Source organism: Cupressus sempervirens, chromosome 2, assembly GCF_028749045.1.
Source record: "Cupressus sempervirens isolate cs-2001-9-10 chromosome 2, ASM2874904v1, whole genome shotgun sequence".
NCBI lineage: Eukaryota > Viridiplantae > Streptophyta > Pinopsida > Cupressales > Cupressaceae > Cupressus > Cupressus sempervirens.
Window position 1 is genome coordinate 749,693,212 of NC_143119.1, and position 16,586 is coordinate 749,709,797.

At 33.8% G+C, this 16,586-nt stretch overlaps 1 protein-coding gene across 10 annotated transcripts in view; it reads left to right on the forward strand.

The window, feature by feature from the left end:
* Nucleotides 1–16,586, forward strand: part of LOC149575589 (myosin-11-like) — a 329,180-nt gene that overhangs the window by 151,255 nt on the left and 161,339 nt on the right. For all 10 annotated transcript variants that reach the window (XR_016360188.1, XR_016360187.1, XR_016360189.1 and 7 more), the window contains one exon: nucleotides 3,073–3,192. Coding sequence is in view for 7 of the 10 variants with exons in the window: in XM_089815351.1 (XP_089671477.1) it covers nucleotides 3,073–3,192 (120 nt within the window). In the remaining 3 variants the exon portion in view is untranslated. The remainder of the gene's footprint in view (nucleotides 1–3,072; nucleotides 3,193–16,586) is intronic.

The following is a 16,586-nucleotide window of genomic DNA, read 5'->3' on the forward strand; positions in this document are numbered from 1 at the left end:
TGGATAATAAGAAATGAGATGATATGTATTTGATGCCTCTGAACGGATGATTGGGAAAGTCTATATATTTGCCCATTAATGAGGTTGCCATGAACGAGGTATGACTTGTCCATTCATCACGGCCTTTGCTAATTCCACCCTTTCATAATTAGATTGTTAGTCTCAAATACTTTTATTATGAGGATCTGTGTTAATGAATTAACAGTACTCCGCAGTAAGGGTAATTACTGGATACATATAATCATCAACACTCTTGACAATCTTCTTTCAATAATAATGCTCGCATTTGTTTTCCATCAACTCTTTTTTGTTACTGCCAATTTGCATTGATTATTATACTTCTGCTAATTGCTGTTGGCCAGGAGATCGTTCTTTTGCTTAGTCTACTCCACAGCGAGGGTGATTAGTGGATAGATATATCATCAACACTCTTGATTATCTTCTTACAGTAATAGTAGCTTGAATGTTTGCATTTGTTATCCATCAAGTCTTTGTTGTTTCTGCTTATTTATATTGATTATTATACTTCTACTAATTGCTGTTGGCAAAGAGATCGTTCTTTGCCCTAATCGTTGCTGACATTGATAATCTCATAGATGTTAATTACCATCTGGCCTTCCCATAAATAGAACATTGACCATAACATATTAAATTTTCTCTTTGATTATTAGTTTAGGATTGCTGATAACGCATACCAACTGTTTCTATGTATCATATCTTTTCTGAATCTCGTCCTCTGTTCAGGTGACATTTCATCAAGGTGTATTTTATATGCTTCTATTGAGAATAGTTCAGGAATGGGGATAATACACAAAATTTGAACGTTTTTGTAGGGATCTCGCAAAAATGGCTTTTCACTCGACTGTATGAGCTCAAATATCTAATGCTACATTCACTAGAAATCCAAGCATGACCTCTACTATGTAGAAGTTGTTGTACCATTTCAACCTTTTTCGAAAGGGGAGAGTTTGGGTCTATATTGAAGCAGGGTCAGCTGATGGAGCTAGAACTGGTTTCCATAAAACACTTAAGACAGAAAGCTCAATAAATAACACATTCAAATAATTGAAACAAATGAAAACAAATATGTACAAATACAACTCAATAGTTAATTCATTTTAAAATTTAAACATGTGTTATAGAGGCCTACAAGGAAACAAACCAAAAAACTTGAAACAAAATAAGAGAATTCATGGGAATAGCTCAACAACTAGCTTTGAATGTTCAATGATCAATGATCAATCTTCAACTGTATCTGTGCAATGACAAGCAAGAAAATAAGTTCAGCAATGGTGGATTTCTCACAAATGTATAGAAATAGCTCAACGGTTAGTTTGGAATGTTCAATGATCAATCTTCAACTCTATCCGTGCAATGACAAGCAAGTAAATAAGTTCCAGCAATGGAGGATAATATTTTTGGTTTTCATGACTAATCTTCAACTCTATCCATGCAATGGCAAGCAAGTAAATAAGTTCAGCAATGGGGGATAATATATTTGGTTTTCATTCACATTATGAATAAATGATTTTTCTTTTTTCTTCTAGATGTTTTCAATACAATATTTCAAGGTTTGGTGGTGATTTGTACTCTTCAAGGAAAAAAAAGTTTAAAAAGTCGAGGAAATTGACGAATTGGCACAAGTACTTGCCAAATATGTCTGGGGGGGACTTGTAGAGAATTATCAGGACCCTGCCCAAACCCATAGAAAATCGAATCTGTTTTGCGAACTTGGGCTGGACTGGATAGGGACCCAGAATCTGTAGGGGTCGGACTGGTAACTTACGTTGATGATGATGATGTTTTTGAAGATGCATGTAGTGTTGATGCTTGATGAGTGGTTCTATTTTACATTATTCCATATGTATTGGATAGCCGAATATTATTTGGGGACACTATCTTTATATGTTCTTCAATGATGACCTATTAATCAATTTCAAACAGATTTGAAGATAAACTCAATATTTATTCCTCTATAGATTCTCTTGGAAATGCTCTCAAGACTAAGTGCTTGTTGTGGTGTAACAACATGACTATTGTTGTGCTAAGTATTGCCAATAACTTCAACAACAGATTAATTAATTTAATCTTCTTAATAATATATAAATTTGATAGCTTAGTAGCTCTCTTATCTCTCAAGTGCCTGTTGGAGTAGTAATTATCTGTGGGATTGAAAATACTGTTGAACATTCTCAAACAAACAAAACGGTTTAAATTTTTTGAAAAATCACCCAATATTGTGAAAATCAAGTTTATATTTGAAAAAAATTATAGGCTTGTCTACGATTTTCAAGTTGTCTTTCAAAACACCTTTTAGATAAATCTCCATTGAAGCACCTTTGTAAGCTAATGATATAGCATACTGTGGTAGGATTTCATTCATATGGAACTGATAGAGCATGGGAAAAGTGTTGCAAAAAAAGTGAGGCAAATTATAAAAGCAATATAATATTGATGAAAATTAATTTTGAGTTTGTTATATCATATCTTTGGTAGACATCAGAAGAAACAAATAATATTTATTAAATGAGAAGTGTAACAAGTGTGATGAAAATGTTACTAAGCTATTCAACAGATCCAATATGTTTCAAACACTAATCCCCAAAAATCTTGGCAGCCTATGGTAACCGAAAATAGTACCACATTCTTTTCAATAACATTGACTCTTTATTTACAAGCATTTTAATCTCACTTTTTTGAAATACAGGGTTTTTGAAAAAGTTGTTTGACTGGGTTAATTTTGGGTTTGATCACTGAAATGTGTGACACTGAAAAACTGCTCTTTTCAATTATTCACCATAATCTGTGTTCTTTCTGAGCAATGCTACTCTGGAGCATACCACATTTCTTCATTTGTAAAATTGTACGACTTATAATATATTAATATCACATGCATAAGTCTGCTTTTCAATATGGGCTGGTGCTGGGAATATTCCCCTCTTTTCTTTGAAACAAAGATTACCATTGTTAAAAGTTGAGAGGATTGTCAGAAAAACTTTAATTTCTCTTTTGTTCAGAGTTATAGATCACTGAAGATGCAACTTTTTAATATGTTACTTTTCATTGATTTAGAAAAATTGGCGCATGTGCAAAGCTCGTTTGTGTTACCTTAAATTGCGGGTTGCAACTGTTACTTTTCAATGTGTATGGAGGAGTAGGCTTGCAAGAAGGGAACTCCGTGAATTGAAGTTGGTATGTTTATTGCAAATCAATGTGGTTTATATTTTGCAAGATTTTAGCTAATAATCTCTTAGTGTGCTCAAGATAAGATGTGAAAGCTATGTTTAACCTCATTTTTAGATGTATGTTATGATGGGACCTCTCAAGCCAGTAGGGTACTCTTGTTGCTTTCATATTATATTTTCTTTAGTGCATCAAAGTTCATTTGTAACTTTAATTAATTATTACATATTGCCAGCAGTCTGCTTGTTCAAATTTAAATGTAGTGTACATACTGCTTTTAATCTGTCTGATGAACTCGCTTAAGAAATATAACTCGTTTAGATGCATTGGTTATATCCTACAGCAAATGTTAAATTTATTTCTTCACAATAGCTAGCCATTGGGTTATAAGTGACCATCTTGGTCATATTTTATCCATTTTTACCTTAATAGAAGTGGTTGAAGGTATTTTATGGTACTCTACACTGGAGAAAACTGTAGATTAGATGAATGACAATTGGAGTCTCAGATTAAATTATTTTGAGATTTTTGATAAGTGTGTAACTGTTCTGAATTATGCATTTCTGCTGTTCATTGGGGTTGACTTTTTAATCAATCATTGAGTGGTTCTCGCAGAAATGTAGCATGGTAAGAGTTGGAGTCAAATAACATGGAGAGATTTTTGTGGAAGGCAAAGGATGCCATAGAGGGGAAGGTTGAAAAATAAATTATAAGTGGATGGTTATAGCAAAGGAATCTTAGATTTTTAGGATGCTCCATTGTTGTGGCCTTGCTTATGCTGTGCATGTTGCCCTGCATTTTGTCACCGCAAAATGTAGTTAATAGTACTAAACTTTTCAACTTAGTTTCGCATTTCTCCGAGTTTAGTTCAGTATTTAATTGGTTAGTATTGATCAATCAATCGACCCCAATTGATATAATGATTCCTCTGACTGAAGGTTTTTGTCAAGTCTTTTTAGTTTTTCTGTTTGTTGAGTCTATGCTTGATTTTTGAAGCCTCCAACATCATTTTTCTCATTTTCTAGTTTGTTTGTTGGCTTATGGTCCATTGGTTTTGCTCAAGTCATTGCTTTTAGTTTTCCCATTGGTTCAGTCTATCTTAGGGCTTAATCGAAGTTAGCAATCAAAAGATTTGACCGTTTTAGTGCCCAAAAAGGTGGACTTTCCAGGTGCAACTGCACAAATTAAAATATCATGTTATATTTTGTAGTTGACATTCACTTTTTGAAAAATATAACATAAATTCACCTTATTTTACATTTTAAAGTTACTTTATTATTTTAATTTTTCACTTAAAGTAACTATAGAACACTTTATGTTGTATTTTTAAGTTGAGTTGATTTTTAATTTTTCACTTAAGTGACTATACTAACTATATAGTTTGATTTAATTTTAAAATTTTAATTTAAACATCTTAGAAATAATACTTTTTGAATGATATTTGCACAATATATATTTATCTATAATGTAAGTATTATTTATGACCCATTTAAGTAATATTTCATCAAAACTTAAATTGACATGTGCTTAATTCATCACTTAAGTTGTGCAGAGCATGTCTACAAGCACATTTATATGAAAATATGTAATTGCCTCTAGAAACCGGGATTTTGAACAAAAAGACAATTTGAAAACACATAAAACATGTAAATACATGTGCTCTAAAATATACAATGACTCTCCAAGAGTGAGACATGCATATTTAAGTGTTTTCAAAACATGCAGTGACCCTTAAAAAGTGCGATTTTGCACTAAGGTCATTTGTGAACATATTTTAAAATATGTAATGCACTCCCAAAAGTGCGATTTGCATTTGGTCTTCTATGACATGTTTTTAAAATATGCATATGCACCCCTAGAGTGTGATTTGTATAAGAAGACTCCCTTAAATGTTTTTAAAACATGCAATCTATCCTCAAGAGTACGATTTTCCTTTGAACACATGCAAAGCATTCTAAGAACCCGAAATTGAAGATTAAAGGGAAAAACACTTGATGTTTTCTTCCTCCACAAAAATGTTTTACACTAAAAATATTTAGATTTGATCATGATATGGCTTGAAATCCCCAAGAAGAGCGTCATTTTTGCATTATTATGCCCTAGACGTTTGGATTCATGCCAAGATCGTTTCGTTTTATGGTAATTTGGTATCACAGTTTTGTAAAAGTGCCAATTTTATGGTGTTGTGCTTACGTTTTGGCTCATGAAGGAATCGGTTTGGGGTTTTTGATCCATATCATTGCTGTTGGGTGTAAAGTTTCTACAAATTCTGAACAACCAAATTTGATATAAAGCCTTTGTACTTTGCTGAAGATGGTCTTTATCAACACCAACCGGTATATACAATATCCTTTAACTGATGTATAATTCTGCAACTGTATATTTATATCTGCTATAATTCGTAAGAGGCAATGAATGATAAAGGAGAAGACATAGTATTTTTGTGTGTCCCTTAACCACATTCACACCCTATTTAAATATAGTAACTGAGGGGCATGTCCTTAGAAAGGACATGTCCCTTCCAAAGTCGGCCTTGATTGCTCTCTTAAAATCAGCGAATTTACAAGGAGACATATTGTTAATATACAAACTAACCAAGATGATTAGTTAGTCTTTAACTATGTTGCCCAATGGAGACGCCGATACCTATTAAGGAGAAGACAATTATTTATAGGACAACTTACCAAGGGATTTTATGCAAGAACAAATCTGCACGATCTAGAATCAGACCAGTATGATATATCAGAGTTACAAAATTATCACTCCCTCTTAACTTGATAATCATATTGAGAGTATAGCATATCTAGCAACATTAATTAAGATGAATAAGCATAGATTGATCCTTTATATCTATTTGAATCTTCTAAGCATGTGGTATCATTGAACACATGATACAATGTCATATTACTATACTTGTCATATGACTTATCATTTATACTAGTGATAACAGTATTGCATGGAATGCAACATACATGATAAAATCTGAAGAATGATTAAATTCTTCCTTTATCCATATTGTGACTCATAGGTATTGGTAGACCTATATCACAATATGATCTTGATTTAAGAGCTACCAGTTCATAGGACACAATCCCGAGAATGATTAAATTCTTCTTTTATCCAAGTTGTGACTCATAGGCATAGAAATGTCTATATCACAATGTGATCTTGAACTCATCCAGGTCTGATAGTAGTTCTCTAGTGTTAAACACATTACCTAAGAGATCCTCATCTCTCATAATGTCTTTTATACAAGTGTTCATTATCTCAGAAATCGTCACCTCTTAAATAATGAATACAAATGGTGGAGCCCATAATAGTCAATAGCTTGACAATAATAATTTTAACTCAAAATTATTTCATTAATAATTAAAGAATACAAATGTATTATATTCAACCATACCGAGTATTTTCCTAAAGTGATCTATCTTTACTCGAGAGAAGGGTTTGGTAAGAATATCTGCTAACTTCTCTGCAATGCAAATGTATTCTAATTTTATAGTATTCCTGTCGACCATATCTCTTACATAATGGTAAGGACTTTCAATATGCTTGGACCTGTCATGAAAAATTGGAATCACAAAAAGCTTGATGGAACTCTGATTATCACAATGAATAATAGTAGGATTCACGGGTTGACCAAATAATCCCACAAGTAACTTTCTAAGGCAAACTGCCTCCCGAGAGGCCATTGCTGCGTTAATGTATTCAGCTTTTGTAGAACTCTGTGTTATTGATGCCTACTTTCTGCTTATCCAAGATATCATTGCTGAGCCTAACCTGAAACAACATCTTGAAGTGCTTTTCTTATCAATAACTCTTCCAGACCAATCTAAGCCTGTGTACTCATGTAAGTCCAAGTCAACTTTCTCATACTTGAGTCCAAGATTAAGAGTGCCTTGTAAGTATCTCATAATATGTTTGACTACAACTAGGTGAATCTTCTTTGGCTCATACATAACCTGACTTAAGGCATTGACAACACAGCAAATATCAGGTCTTGTATTTACCAAGTACATAAGAGACCCAATCATCTTTCTCTAAAGAGTAGAACCAATGGAGGGTGATTTTGCAGCTGCTTCCTTAAGTTTGTGTAGATTAAGACATAGGTCTGCAGTTCCACATTCCAAATCTCTTAAGGAGGTCTAATGTATGTTTCCCTTGATTAAGTATGACACTGTCAGAATTCTACCATACTTCCAGTCTTAGGAAGTAATGAAGGAGTCCCAAATCTTTCATTTAATTTTTTCTGATTAGATCTTTTTTGCATTGATCTATAAGATGATCATCACCTGTTATTAGTAAATCATTAACAAATAGTATCAAAGTTATCATATCATCTTTATCCCTTTTATAATAGAGATTTGGATCAGCTTCATTCTTGGAGAATCCTAAACTAGAGAGATACGTATCAATTCTTTCATACCAAGCCTTTTGAGCTTTTTTAAGCTCGTAGATAGCTTTCTTGAGCTTGCAAATAGAGACTTTAGGTTTGTGAGAGGTGTATCTAGCAACTAGAGCAAAGGTTTCTTCATAACAATTCACTCCTTTTGAGAGAATCCTCTGGCTACGAATCTGGCTTTATATTTTTCAATGCTACCATCAACAGCATGCTTGATTTTAAATTTCCTCTTAGAAGAAACAACAGATTTTACTATAGACCTTGGAACAATTTCCCAAACATCATTCTTAATAATGGATTGGTATTCTTCCGTCATAGCATCCTTCCAAATTGTATGTTTAATAGCATTTGCAACATTGGTTGGTTTTGACTTAGATAAATCACTAATGTTTGTTGCATAACTAGAAAATCTTTTGGGTCTTTTGCTTTCTCTGAAGGTTCTAGATGGTGCAACGAAGTCTTGTGTTTCCTCTACAGTCTTAATGGCCCAAAGTGGTCTTTTCTTTGGATTTTGAGTTTTCTCAAGATTAACAGTTTGAATTTCATCTTCAATTTCTTCAGTTTTTTCCCTCTAAAACTCAGATTCATGATTTTCTTCAGAACTAGGTAAATGAGAGGGATCTTTAGAAGCTAGGGCTCTTTTGAATGCTAAATCTTCTTCGAATATTACATCCCTACTAAGTTCAATGTTTTTTTGACCAGGTATAAAAATCCTATATGCTTTAGATGTTTCACTATACCCAACAAAAATACCTTTCCTCCCAGAGGGTTCTAACTTAGTTCTCTTTTTGTTTGGAACATGTATATATACTGGGCACCCAAATATCCTATGATGGCTTATATTAGGTTTAACCTTAGTAAAGACTTCTTCAGGAGTTTTATCTCTAAGGTGGGAGTGAGGACTTTTTTTCGAATATAGATAGTAGTACAAGAGGCTTCTGCCCAAAGATAGCTTTCTAAATTTTGATCAAATGTCATAGCTCTTGCTGCTTCTATAATTTTTCTATTCTTGCTTTCTATTACCCCGTTTTGCTGTGGGTTATAAGAAAAAATGTACTCTGTCTTAATTCCTGCTTCTTTACAAAACTCTTTAAAGAAATCTGAAATATATTACCCTCCATTATTAGTCCTAAGAGTTTTAATTTTGTGTCCTAATAAGTTTTCAGTTAAGGTTTTGAATTCTTTAAATCTCTTAAGGATTTCTTTTGATTCTTTACATTTTAAGAAGTAAATTCATGTTTTCCTAGAGAAGTCATCTATAAAAACTATATAGTACCAGAATCCTCCAAGAGAAGGAACGAGCATAGGTCCACATAAATTTGAGTGGACTAGTTCCAAATCATTTTTAGCTTTTCTACTGCTATCATGAAATGGACTTTTGGTGCCCTTACCCAGCGCACATCCTTTGCATATGCTTGAATGATCTTTTCAACTTAGGTAAACTAGTAACCGTCTTCTCCATAGTTGATAAGGCTTTGAAATTTAGATGTCCTAACCTTCTATGCCATATTTCGTTTATATTAGGAGCTTGATGAATTACAGCGTGAATAGGTTGACTAGGTTCTGTATTTAATTCATACAAGAATCCCTTTCTTTGACCAATCAACTTTAATTTTTTGAATGAAGAGTTCTTAGACTAGGTCATTACTTTACCGTCCATGAATGCAACATTATGTCCACCATCTTCAAGTGCTGTAACATAGATTAGATTCCTCTTTATTCCTAGTACATAGAGTACACCTTTGAGATGTAGAGAAATACTTGACTTCTGTTTCAAGGTGCAATTCCCTATTGCTTTGACTGAATGAGAAGAATTATCACCGATGGTAACTTTGCGATCAAGTTCTTTTGATATTGAATCTAGTACTTCTTTGTATCTTGTAATGTGTTGAGATGATCCACTATCAATTACCTATACTTTGCTTGATACTTCATTTGATAGTGCATAATACAATACACGATTCTTAGGATCATAGTTTTGTTCTTTCCTGGTAACTTTTTTATAGTTTACTTGTTTTGTATTCTTAGGGCACTTCGATCTATAGTGTCCAATTTTTTCAGATTTGAAGGATTTTATTTTGGATAAACCTTTCTTAGGTTTGTCATTTCTGTGATTACCCTTCTTACCTTTATAGGAATTTGTGTTGAGAACATGAAGTTCTTCATCTTCAGTTTTCAATTTTCCTCCTTTCTTAAGTTTCCTAGATTCTTCTTGAAGACAATCTCCTTTAAGTCTGTTGAAGTCAGGAAGATTGTCTCTAGCACTTCTTGTAAGAATGTTTCCCACGATCCGGTAACTCATCTATAGCCATAATTGTTGGCTCTTTGTCTTCAATTATGCTCCCTAGACTCGCAAGTTTATCTCTTAGACTAGCCACCCTTAGGAAGTATGATTTTATAGATTCTCTCTTCTATATCTGTACATGATTTAGTTGCCTTTTTAGTGCAAGGGTTCTAGTTGCATTGTTAACCTCATATGCATTTATCATATAAAATGTTGTCTAATGTTTCATGAGCATATGTACTATTTCATTTTTAACTCCATCCAATATGATTTGCATGGCTTTCCTGTTTCCTTTAATCCAGATAGTTTTATGAGGATCAGTATTAGGTTGCTTGGATTCTTTATCAACAAACTGTTTTACATCATTGTCTTCAAGAATCATCATAATTATGAACTTCCAAGCAACGAAGTGTTCTTTTCCATCAAACCTGTCTTCGGGTTTGATTGTGCCAGCCATTGAAGGTAGAAGGATGTTGCTAGATATATAAATCTGATTGTCAATTTGCATAGCCTAGGTTCAATTACCAGGGCTTTGATACCATGTAAAGTTTCTACAAATCGTAAACATCCAAATCTAATATGAAGCCTTTGTACTTTGCTGAAGATGGTCTTTGTCAACACCAATCAGTATATATAGTATCCTTTGACTGATGTATATTTCTGCAACTATTTATTTATAACTGCTATAATTCATAAGAGGCAATGAATGGTAAAGGAGCAAACTTAGTATTTTTTTGTGTCCTTTATCCACATTCACACCCTATTTAAATATAGTAAGGAAGTGGCATGTCCTTAGAAAGAACATGTCCCTTCCAAAGTCGGCCTTAATTGCTCTCTTAAACTCGGCGACTTTACAAGGAGACATATTTTTAATATAAAAACTAACCAAGATGATTAGTTAGTCTTTGACTATGTTGCCCAATGACGGCGATACCTATTAAGGAGAAGACAATTATTTATAGGACAACTTACGAAAGAATTTTATGCAAGAACAAATCTGTACGATCTATAATCAGACTGATATGATATATCAGATTACAAAATTAACATTGGGATCATGTTTTTGCATTCTATTGTCAAAAATGTTTCATAAGAATGGAATTGAAACCACATTTTTGCATAAAATGCCTAGATTTGGGCATTCTAGAGCACATTTTTTGTTGTAAGGGAGGTATTTGTACATACCAAGGCATATCGTTGCTATTCTAGATCACATTTTTGACCGTCAATGGCAAAACCGATTCATGTAAATGCAGATTAAGACCACGTTTTTGTCAAAAATGTGTTTTCCTTAGAGTTTTGAGTATAAATGTGGCATGCACAAGTTATTTTTGATCACGTTTTTGGCATCCTCATGCCAAGTTCGACCCATCATTGCTCATATTGAATTCATCATTGCAAGGTTGAAGAGGTCAAAGTTTGTTTTGAGAATTCTTCAATGTTGGAGCTTCTTTCTCCTTCATTTCTGGCTCATTAATCTTCGAGTAAGTGGATATTTTCCATTTTTCTAATTAATTCATGCTTATCTTGCTATTTTGATGCATGTTTTAACCAAGGTCACCGGGAGACGGGGAGACTTTGAGGTCTCCGGTACTGGTACTGGTACCGGTACGGCAATTTTTCAAATAGGAGACGGGGGTACTTGGAGACCGCAATTTTTTTTTTTTTTAAAAATAAATTTTTAATAGTTTAAACTTAAAGAGTCTAATACTAAAAGTAAGTACAAAATTTCAAAATTTCAAAATAGTAATACCGTAAGACTAAAAGACTAAAGTAAATAATAAATTAATAATACTAGTGTTGTCACATTAAAAATTAAAATAGATTCATAGAGTCAAACTGTCAAAGATTATAATAATAATAAGCGGTCAGATACAGAAGTACATTACTGAAATAGATTTTAAAACCTGACAAATTGGCATTGCTACAAAAAATTTGTGAAAATTATTGAATTATTCAACATCGATGCATGCATAGAGACACACTTAGGATTTCTATTTTCTAACTAAGATTTAGGATTGCTTAGTTTAAAAGGGAGTAAATCATTTTGTAATAGTGTTTTTTTTCCAATTACACAGATTCAACTAACAAAGATTCCTATATTGGTACTAGGATATTGCCAACAGCAGATAAACAGGTACGAATAACAAATACGACTTATACATCAAACTGAAACATGATATCCTCTTGAAAAAACAGAAATATGGGACCAAATACATTCATGTTAACATACATAAAACCTCTAGTCTATCACTGTTATCCCTGAGTCTTTATCAGCAAATAGATGCGTGGTTTTCATGAGGAATAATACTATTATCAAGCATTTGCATATCAGATTTCTGTAACATACGTAATACTATCTTCTAATGCACGAACAACAGTTTTTGCACCCTAATTCCTCAGTTGCATAAATTTATGTGATTTGGGATCTTTACTGCAATCCTGTACAGCTTCCAATATGTTGTCTTAGACTTGTATCGTGTTCCTGTAGGTGACGTACATCACCAAGCAGTTGTTACGGAATTCATATAGTACCTTAGATTTTTGCATTAAAAACATTTAAATGAGGGCTAAAATATATAAAATTATTTAATATTATATTTTACATTTATATTTTATCAGGAGACTTCGGGGAGACTTCACTTTTTGGATTAGGAGACAGGGAGACTTCAGGAGACTTCGTCATGAAGTCTCCAACCTTTTTTGAGGTCTCCGGAGACGCGAAAAGTCTCCGAGACGCGTCTCGGTCTCCGAGACGCCACTTTTAGGGGGGAGACGGGTCTCCTGGTAACCATGGTTTTAACTTGATGTTACACACTTGTTGATATAGATGCTATGAAAAGTGCATTTTTTTTTTAAATGATGAAAATTCTCATTTTCATACTTTTGGTTTATTCCCAAATTCCAAATTCGAATTTGCATTTTGAAGTAACTTGCTTGTTGATATATTTGAGTATAAGACCAAAGGGATGTGTTTCTTTTGTGTTTGTTTTCGTTGTTTGTTTGCTTGCTTTCTTGTTTTTCTTCATTTGGAAGAAATTGCAAGTTCTTTCCTAAGAACTTGAGCACGTTTCACTTAACTCCACGTTCCACCATTTCATGTAAGTGCATCATTTCATTCCACATCCATCATTGCATGCCATAGCACATTGCATCTCATTCCTCACAAGCGATTACATGTAATCTCATCTTCCATCCGCATTTAGATGTAATTTCATCATTCATATGCATTTACATATAAACCTATTTTCCAAACCCACTTACATGTAATCTCATCCTTTGAACCTAATTACCCGATTTTGGTAAAAGGTCACACTTTTAAACACCAAAGTTGTCATTTGCACACATCCATATACATCCCAATTTGCATTCTTGGCCATACCCACGAAAGCTGATCATTGCCCACATTTAATCCATCTTTCCAAGTCCGACTTTGGCCCTTTCCATCCAAATACATATGTTTTCCGGTTCATTTCCAGTCATCATATGTGTTTCATAAGTATCTAATTGATACTTCTAGTACTCATCGCTCATGGAATCGTCATTGTAACTCAAATCCCAAAGTTTTCATGGATCCAGTCTCATTGGGAAATGTTTTCGTCTTCATAAAACAACACACTTTTCAAGTTATGTCAAAACTTCTTTAAAGAATAAAGATATCCCGTCAAGAAGACATGCTTTGATTCTCAAGAAGCAGTAATTCATTTGATATTCTTTTTCCCAATGGTTGTCCGAGAACCTTAGTTCGTGTGGGAGTGCGCCAAGCACTTTGCTCTAAAAAAAATTAAAAAAAATGTTAAAGGTGTTGATGGAAAGTTATTTTATATCTAGACACCATTGAGAAGGTTTACAAAGTGTCAAAGACTCCATAATGTGCCAATCTACAAAGGAGAATTCATGACAACTCAAACGAGAAAAGCTTGATCACATCAAGTTTTCAAATGACAATGGACAATTTATTAAAGAGAGTCAAACGCTATCAATAGACGCAACACCATGGCTGTCAAGGTGAATGCAGTGACACAAAATACAGGAACTCCCGATCGTGTAATCATCCAGGATAGCATTGCCAAGTACAAGACCCTTAAGATCAATCCCTAGGATTGTTTCATTCCTCTTCTGTCTTTCTTCTTATTTCACGTTTTTAGATGTATTACATGAAAATGTGTAATTAAATGTAATATGATTTACATGTGCAATGACATGTAATCCAATAATTTCTCACATAATTTGACCGGGTCAAAGTTGGTTGAGTTGCTCCCACCTTTTCTTCCACTTTTTTCTCAACTCTTTTGCTTATATGAAGGAGTGTCATCTCATTGTAAAAATCATCTTTTTTTTGTATGCAAGAAAGCTTTCCCAAACTTGTCCAAGCATACTTTGATTGTGTAGTACTGATTTGGGAGAAAAGTGAATAAAAGAAGCAATTGGATTCAAAGCTTTGACTGGAAACAATTGTGATAGAGCAAATTAGAAGTATTGACTGTAATTTGTGCCTATTGTCTTTGATTCATGTTATTATTGTGTGTTCAATAATAGAGCGTAGTGAGTTAAGAGGCAAATTAAGAGGCAATTGGAGGTGGAGCTTTGACTAGGAGCGATTGTGGTGATACATAGATTGGAAGTTTTGACTGTAGCTTGTATTGCCGTCTCAAATTCATGAAAATTAGTTAGAATTTCCCTACTTCTGGAAGTCTTTGCGCCCCAATGTTAGAGGCTTTTCTTATAGAATAGATTAAAACAGGACCTAAAGCCAAATTGGTATGCTTTCAGCTAGCTTTTGAGTTGGTGTTAGTTTATTGGTATCACCGTTTCTAGCTACTAGATAGAAGTGTAGTTAGAGATTTCATTTTGCCCATTACTTGTTCTACGGGTAAGTGGATTCTTTCTTGAAAGTTAAAAGGAAAGAATATTGGTAACATCCCTCACAAATCTCTTAACTTCTTGCTTACCTTTAGTGGATCCAAGGAATGTAGAGGAGGGGGAGCCTTCCCTTTAATGTAGGAGAGACTTTGTCTCACATGCTGGGGCTGGTCTACCTATTTTGTGACTGGATTTTCACAAAACTGTCACTAGCAAAATATCCACCCAACAATGCACATTTAATTTACCATTCCTCTACAGTTTGCATTTAACATTTTTTCTATTTTGGAATATATCAAGCTGCACAGCTCCATGCATGCATAGCAATGTCTTGAACAAATATAAAGATCTGAGTTGATGTATAGGAAGAAAGAATAATTTAAATTTTTTTATGCTATTATCCAGAATAATTTTTTAAAAGTTTATATTATTATCCAGACGACTGAAACTACGACTGAAACTAGTCAGTGGAGCTGCAAACTGGGACTGAATAAGGTACGACCATTAATAGTCCAAAGAAAAATACAAATCAAAGAAAATGAACAGGGATTCAAGATAGATAGCCAGAGGCTTTACAAGAAAAATAATAAACCCAGTAAAACCTAAACAATAAAAATTAGTAGTTACAAAAGCTGATAACCTTAATAGGAGTTGATAAAATAAAGCAAGAAGTGATCCAGACTATATAAACCATCTGAAAGCTTAAGATAAGTACTAGTCCTGACTATCTAGCAACTAACGAATACATGGGATCAGAAACCACGAGATAGTTCCTAATTCAGGACATTAATATTTTTGATGGATCATGAGGGTCTGGGAGAGGAAATGATACTGCTCACCCCATTCTTGTCTGTCATTCAGTGTTAAAGATTTCCTAGAGGAGAATCTGAAACTAGTTTCTAATATTTACTATAGTGCTCAGGTTGTGTTCACTAGTAATTTATAAAATTAATTTGTTAATCCTTCTGCATGTTAGAATCAGACTTTTAATGTCTACAAGAACAGATGGATTATATAAATATTGTAAATTTGGGATAGAAAGATCCTGATACTATAACTTCAACAAGGAGGTCCTCTTAGTACCCAAGCAACTTAAGTATTTGTTGGTAGGGAGAGGAAGACCAAATGGACTCCAATGCTTTGTTCTTTTCACACACCAGCTTCTTTCTACATTTTTTGAAGCGTGTAATGTCTTATAGGTCTTTTTTCACAATTCTGAACAATGTGGGGAGCCATGGAAAAGTGAAGATAGTTTCCTCATCTGCTTGATGTTCCAACTATTTGAAACTTGAGTAAAATCTATCGCTTTGAGGATTGCAAGCTTCTCATTATTTATTCAGGTGTGTTTTTATCCCTTGTCAAAGTCATCCAAATGTGAAATCCAACTAGAAAATATTTGTTGTCCAATACTCCAACTATTGAGCTGCATCTTCGTAGAATGTGTACCTGACATTCTGCACGCCAAATACAAGCATTAAGAATTGTGGCTGTGCCATGAGGAAGCATCTTGAGCTAGGTATCAATGTTCAGTAGACTATAGGGAGTTTGAAATTTAGGTCTTAGTAGTGATTAGTTGTAAAAGAAGATTGATGATTTGTGTAGAATGGTTTTGAAATCTCATGAAAGCCTTGTAATGATGCATGATGAATGCTGGCTAATAATTTGGAAGAATGCTGATTGAAATGAGGCTCCATGATGAGCATTTGCTAATAATGGGGATTGAACAAGAGGCACAGTCTAATCTTCATAGTTACACCACCATCAGGGATAGGGGGATTGGTGTCCAAGATGTTGGGACAACGGGTCCCAATTTGGGGATGATGGCGGGGCGGGGGGAGGGTGCACATTGTATAT